This window comes from Herpailurus yagouaroundi, unplaced genomic scaffold (genome assembly GCF_014898765.1).
Source record: "Herpailurus yagouaroundi ecotype Mexico unplaced genomic scaffold, PumYag 28, whole genome shotgun sequence".
In the NCBI taxonomy this organism is placed as follows: Eukaryota; Metazoa; Chordata; class Mammalia; order Carnivora; family Felidae; genus Herpailurus; species Herpailurus yagouaroundi.
The window spans coordinates 73,387,146-73,393,977 of NW_024412376.1; the positions used below are offsets into that span (position 1 = coordinate 73,387,146).

The window sequence follows — 6,832 nt, forward strand, 5'->3', positions numbered from 1 at the left end:
GAAGGCTTAGGGATGAGTTTAAATCATTGTGCTCCCATCTCTTGATAACTGCCTGCTTTGAGCTTTTGTTCTCGTAAAGTAGGATTGCACTCTGAAAGAAGGGCTGAAGATGAACAGTTTGACCCTTCAGGACAGTTCACGCAGTGGACAGGAGCGGCCCTCGGTCACCGTCCTCACTGATGCTATTCACGCGCTCCCCTCCCCCTTCGCATAACATTTCAGCCTCGTTTCATCTGGACAATCTTTTAGACCACACAAGTGCCTCTTGAATTTATTTAAGTTAAAAGAGTGCTAGAAGAGTCCAGCTAAGGATATTTGGCGTCGGTCACGTCTTCGCACATCTGAGTACAAATTACAATTTCTTTCTTTCAGCAAAACTGAGCAAAATGCTGAACAAAAAAGAATTCTGCAACAGAGTGTGAATGGTTGGTTTCTGGACTTCACTAGCGTTGTTAGACTGTTCTTGGAGTGGTTTCTTTTCTTTTCTTTTTAAAAATAATATTCTTCATAGTGGGAAATATTTCCAGAAGTGCTCTATTACTGAGTGACGATTCTCTTGAAAGCTATAACACAAACATACAACCAAAATTCTTAGAATTCCAAGATGATATAAAGGGTGATTTTTAAAAACTCTGTACTTTGCACAGTAATCTAAGATACACCACTGCATACACCCAAAGAAGCCCTTATTTTAAAAGATAAAATTCTATGAACTCCATGATATCCTTATATTTATAAAGATTAGAAGCTGATTTACGTCTATGTTTGAAACCTTAAGTTTCTCCGCAGAATTTTTCCTTTTGAAGGAAATTTCTGGAATCCGAAATGTGCAGTTTACCCTCATGATATTTTATCTTTACTAAATATCTGCACAGAACATATGTGCAGATATTTATGTATTATTAACTTAATATTATGTATATTGTAATACATATGTAAAATGTAAAATTATGTATATTAACTTAAATATGTATTATTAACTTCTTATGGTGTAGAAAGTTTGGATTTTGACAAGAGAAAGCATGCACCCCTTCGGTGCATCATAAAAACATAAAACCTGGGAGAACATAAAAGCTGGGAAGTCAGACACCCAAATGCTGTTAACAATCAACTAAAGAAATCCATTGTGTGTTTTTTCACTAGCACTAAGCATTAGACCCAGTTGGATCTCTGTGTAGAGTTATACAAGATTTACCAGATTTTCCTTTAAGCTTCTTCTTAACTGGATTCTGATTCTGTTCTTCACCCAAATATATTTTATCGTATCAACCCAGCACTTTCTAGCCAAACCAAAAATTTACAACAACCTGTCCAAAGGGTACGTTTCTACTGATACCGAAATAAAGCTTCCTTTGCTTTCTGTTACATTAACCAATTGGCTTGTCATTCTTTGCGGGCAACTCCTACATGAGATGTATCTATCTAAAGACTGACACTCCGTGCGTGGTTCCTCCCATCATCCCAGTATTTCTTTTTTAGCAGTCTTTGATCATTTCCTCAGAACCCAGCCTTCTCATCCTCTGTTTCACTCAACACAAAAATCTTGCATCCACTGCAGTGTTCCTGTGTTCCTTCAATCTTTACCTGCTAGCCATGACTTTGAAGGCTTTCTTTTAGAGGGACTGTGAAGAGTATTCACTTGTTTGGTATCGGTGAGCATCACCTGCAAAATAATGTTAAGATATACATGCAACCATGGTAAAGCACTTCTGGTAGCTTTTACTACTGACCTATCTTCTGCTTGATCAAACTCTTTTATGAAGTTCTGATTCTGTAGGCTCATGATCCAGAATCAGAGACCCGAAGAAGTGTGAGAGAGGCAGATGCTGTATTCTGGAGACTGAAAGTGTCTCTCTTCTTTATAAATGTTTGAACTGCTAACACATGAAATCAAGCTGTTCTGAAAAGATTGAGGGGGCATCTGGAGAAATAATGCTTTAAGCGTAGGGAACTTGCTCTTTCCAAGGGGAAGAGAGGCAAAACACAAATATCAATGAGCAAAGTGAAAATTGAGGCAGTTTTCAAATCATTTCAAGACAGAAGGGAGTCTGGAGGTTGGAGGGCTGCAGTGGGCAAAAGTCTCTTTCACGGGATTCTAATTTTCATTTTCTTTACTTTGCACCTTCCAATCCTGCAGTTACTCCATGCAGAAAGCATTAAACAAATTGAAGCCATGCCAAAACACTAACAACCGCTTTCATCATGCCCTTCTCTGAAATAAATTTGTTTCCAATTCCTACAACCTGAGTGACACAGAGACCTGCAGACAAGAATCTTTTCTCTCTTGTCACTTTTCAACTTCCACCATTCCAAATACGCCTTGCTTAAACTGAATTTGCAAAAGGGAACTCAAGGGACTCCTCTCCTATCTACCGCAGTCCGGATTCTTGTCAGCTATTCTGGCACGGTCTAACGCTCCATCCGGCACACACACTTCTAGGGACTCTGGTTCTGTCTCTAAGAAAAGTCAGTCAAGGCGACAAGAGGGTGGGCGTGAGCGTGGGGGAGGAGGAGAGAGGGAGGGCCGACGAGCAATTCAGAACAAGTTCCCTCCGAAGTCCAGTAGCCCTCGGCTCTATTTTCCCGTTGAAAAGCGCCGAGTATCGGGAGGACGGGCCCCTTGTCCCTACAACGCCCCCCAGCGCGGAGCAGAGGTCACGGAAATGTCAGCTCAGCCCAGGCGCTCACAGGCGCTGCAGGTCGGCCGCTCCTCCCACTCCGCTGGCTGCCACCCTTGCAAGGAAGCCACCTTGTTGTCTGGCTCTGCCGTAAACCGGGGTTAAACCCCAAAACAAAACAAACAAAACAAAGCAAACGAACAGACAGAACCTGTGTCGGTTCCCGGAGACTCCGTTTGTCACCGGCAAAATGAGGAGGGTTTTAGCTTTAACCTGTGAGTGCGTTTATCCTCACATCCTCTAAAAGCCCATCTACCGCTCCCGCACTGGATCTCCCCTTCTAGGAGACGCCTCGATGAACCTTCCAACGTCCTCTTCCTTCACCCTTCTACGCCATTCTCTCTGGAACCTAAACACGTTTGCCCACCATGTGCCCACAACTCGCCACCCACACCCCACTCCTCCCTTGACCAAATGAATGCGTTTTAAAACCATTTACTGTTTGGTACAGCTCCTAAGAGGCTTTGCCAAGAGACGCCGGGTAGCACCAGAGGGTTGCTGCTTTCCCCGAGATTCTGACCCCCATTAACTAATTCCTCGGAGCTCAACGTCCGGGAGCTGAGAGGCCGGGCAGCGCCTGGTGCGGTGAGCGAGCGCGCGCCGGGGCTGGGGGTGGGGTGCGGCCGCAAGGACGGGGGCGGGGGGAGGTAGCCTCCGTCTCCCCAACGGCCCCCGGCGCCCCGGCCCCTAATGAGCTGCTGAAAGGGAGCGGGCTCCGGTGCGCGTGGCTCGCAGGCCTCCCGGAGTCCGGGGCGCCCTGATTGGCCAGCTGCGCCTCGCGACCTCCATTCATTAATAAATTAGCGGCACGCTCCAGCCGAGCGCGAGCCACCAATCACAATGGGCAGCGGCGGCGACAACAGCCGCAGCTTGAGCTGAAGCTGCCACCGCGGCTTCAGCCGCTCCGACCGCAGCCTCGAGCTCCAACAGGAGCTTTAGAACCATTTTATGCTGATTAGATAAAGGGGGAAAAGAGAGGCGGGGGGCGATGGGAGGAGGAGGATGGATGGCAGGGCCAGGGAGGGGGGAAGCGGGTGAAGAAAGAGAAAGAAATGAATGATGATAATGCAATGAAAAGAATAAGCCGGGGGAGGGAAAAGCGGGGGAGAAGGGGGGCCTGCACAGGGGGGAGGAGGAGGCGGCGGCAGGGGTTGGGGGGGAGGTGGGGGCCCTGGGGGCACATCTGATTGTTTTCTTGGTGGTATATAAGGGGTTTTAAGGAGAGTCGTGTGCCAGACACGCAGCCACTGAACCACAAGCAGCTTCGCTTTAACTGGAGTGCCCGGGAGTCGCGTGCCAGGAGCTGCACGGCCGAGGACTGACTGACAGACAGACACGCACCACCACCACAACACACGAGACCCGGGCGGATCGCCGCGGCCTCCGGGGCTCTTGGCAAACTCGCCAGTCGGAGAGGTCCCCCGCGGAGCCGCGCCAGATCCGCCGCTTTCACGCTAAGAGAAGGACGCAGCGCTGCGCTCCCGGCAGCTCGGAGAATCGCAGCACACGCCAAAGTAATAGCTTCGCCGAGACGCACTGAGGGAGCGAACTACGTAAGTATCCGCCGGTGTCTTCCAACTTGGAAGGGTGTTTCCAGCACTCTGTTCCACCACGTCAGAGCACCCTTTGCAGGCACAGAATCTTTGTCCCAGGGGCTGCTGTCTCTTTCCGGGCGGGAACACAGCCGCGAGGTCGACCAGCCGAGGGCGGGACCCTGTTGGCTGGAGACTGGCGGGGTCTCCTCCCTAACTACGTTCCTCCTTGGCGCCGCCCTTCCGAACCAGTCCTAGTGGGTGCGCGCAGGAGTACTTCCCGCTGGCACCAAGAACGTGCCACTGCTTCTGTATTTACATCTCGTTTGGTTCTTTCTTCCTCCCCGCTCTCCCCGGTAGGATGTTTGTCAAATCCGAGACCTTGGAGTTGAAGGAGGAAGAGGACGTGCTGGTCCTGCTCGGCTCGGCCTCCCCCGCCTCGGCTGCCCTCACCCCGCTGTCGTCCAGCGCCGACGAGGAGGAAGAGGAGGAGCTGGGCGCGTCGGGAGGGGCGCGACGGCAGCTTGGGGCCGAGGCCGGGCCCGGGGGGCTGGGCGGCCCGTCGGCCGGAGCTGAGGGCTGCCGGCCAGCGCGGCTGCTGGGTCTGGTGCATGAATGCAAGCGGCGCCCCTCCAGGGCGCGGGCCGTTTCCCGCGGCGCCAAGACAGCCGAGACCGTGCAGCGCATCAAGAAGACCCGTAGACTGAAGGCCAACAACCGTGAGCGCAACCGCATGCACAACCTCAATGCGGCGCTGGACGCGTTGCGCGAGGTACTCCCCACGTTCCCGGAGGACGCCAAGCTTACCAAGATCGAGACCCTGCGCTTTGCCCACAATTATATCTGGGCGCTTACCGAGACCCTTCGCCTGGCGGACCACTGCGGGGGTGGCGGCGGAGGCCTGCCGGGGGCGCTCTTTTCCGAGACCGTGTTGCTGAGTCCGGAAAGCGCTAGCGCCTCCCTGAGCAGCAGCGGAGACAGTCCGTCGCCTGCCTCCACCTGGAGCTGCACCAACAGCCCGGCGCCGTCCTCCTCGGCGTCCTCCAACTCCACCTCCCCCTACAGCTGCACTTTATCTCCTGCCAGCCCGGCTGGTTCTGACATGGACTATTGGCAGCCCCCACCTCCCGACAAGCACCGCTACGCACCTCACCTCCCCATAGTCAGGGACTGTATCTAGAACTGCCATCCTTGCTACCCGCGCCAGGCCTTAGTGGGTTCCCTTTCCTGTCCTGGACCAAGGCCTCCCACCCCTCTCCTGTCCCCACTTCCACGCCCTGGAAACCATCTCATTTCGCAGGGCAGATGTAGCCGTTCTGACTCCTGGGTTGTTTGCTGCATTCCTTGGCCAAGGGTTTCCTTCCGTCAGACGGTCTCTAATTTATTGAAGGTGTGATGGAGCTTATTGTCAAAGAGGAGGGTAGAGTTTGGGGGGGAGGGGGTGTTTCTTAAGGCTAAAAAAGATGCTGGGAAGCAAAGAAGGTGGCCAGTCTAAAGAGTTTGCAGAGCGGACTGACGCTCCTCCCCCTCTCTGTAACACCAGAGGGACCCGGCGCAGTGCGTGTGAATCTCCCAGGGGGAATGCAACTGGTTCCTCTGATCTCTTCACCTTTGCTTCTACATAGAGATGTTAATGTCGAGTAGAAAGAAATGTATCTTAGCATCTGAATGATTTTACCGGTAATAATATTATCCACAGATTTGCAATGGCTGGCATCTGCTTTATTCCCATTGCTGTCTGCGGGCTGTGGGAATTTCACCTGTCAAACCAAACTTTCCCTCTCTGATGTGCACTTTGTTCTGTTTCCCAGATTCGTCACAATGCCTATTGTCCCGTCCTTCTCTTTCCTTTTTCTTCTCCATTTTGCCATCTGTCTCTTATGATTTATAAGGGGGAAAAAGTTGTTTTGTTAGAGGGCCAGGTTAGAAGTCATTGTATAATTTGTAGGCTTTGTAATGATTGAATGCAAGCGTGGAAATTTAGGCTGAACTCTCTATCAAAAGGAAAAATGTGGAGGAAAAGGGAAAAATCAGGAGGGAGGATTGCTTCATGCATTATTTATCTCGACCTTTTAGGGGAGAAGGAACTCCCCCAGTCTTTCAAGAGATTAAAAATAAATCAACAGACTGAAAACCTAAGCAGACACGGAGCATTATCAGGATCAGCCACACACGTGTTCCCTTCTATTTATTATAAAGAAATTTTTCATGGGAAAAGTATGTATTTTTTGTATATTCTACAGAGTTTATTCTAGTATGTATTTACATCTTGAACAAAAAAATTGTTCTTGTGATTAAACTATAAATAAAATATATAATTTTCATAATTTCTGTGTGTTGTAACTTTTGCCTGCTTATGTGGTTTTTAGAAGAATGTGTTGTGTGTTTGTGAAATTCTCCTTATAGCAAACTGAGTAGAGTCCTTGTATTTTTCATCAGTGTTTGTGTGTAGAATTTCACTGACACATAAGGTCTAAGAAATCATAAGAAGCTGAATCATATTTGAGACACTAACACTGACATCAGAGTGTTGCTCTGCATACAACCAGAATTTGATTTTTAAGAAATCAATTTCTGAGCATACAAGATCAGTAAAAAAGGGTTGGGGTGGGGATTAAAAGA

The 6,832-nt window shown here is 49.6% G+C and overlaps 1 protein-coding gene and 1 long non-coding RNA gene across 2 annotated transcripts; one reads left to right on the top strand and one right to left on the bottom strand.

Moving 5' to 3' along the window:
• Window positions 1-243: 243 nt before the first annotated feature.
• Window positions 244-3,275, bottom strand: LOC121030891 (uncharacterized). Its single transcript, XR_005790458.1, has 3 exons — window positions 3,118-3,275; window positions 1,585-1,663; window positions 244-563 (listed from the first exon to the last, which is right to left on the bottom strand). It is a non-coding gene; the product is annotated as an uncharacterized LOC121030891 (long non-coding RNA).
• Window positions 3,276-3,838: 563 nt separating this feature from the next.
• NEUROG2 (neurogenin 2) lies at window positions 3,839-6,537 on the top strand. The gene is made up of 2 exons (XM_040475789.1): window positions 3,839-4,231; window positions 4,571-6,537. Exon 2 carries the CDS (start codon window positions 4,572-4,574, stop codon window positions 5,388-5,390), a length of 819 nt encoding a protein of 272 aa, XP_040331723.1. The 5' UTR covers window positions 3,839-4,231; window position 4,571; the 3' UTR covers window positions 5,391-6,537.
• The last annotated feature ends 295 nt before the right edge of the window (window positions 6,538-6,832 follow it).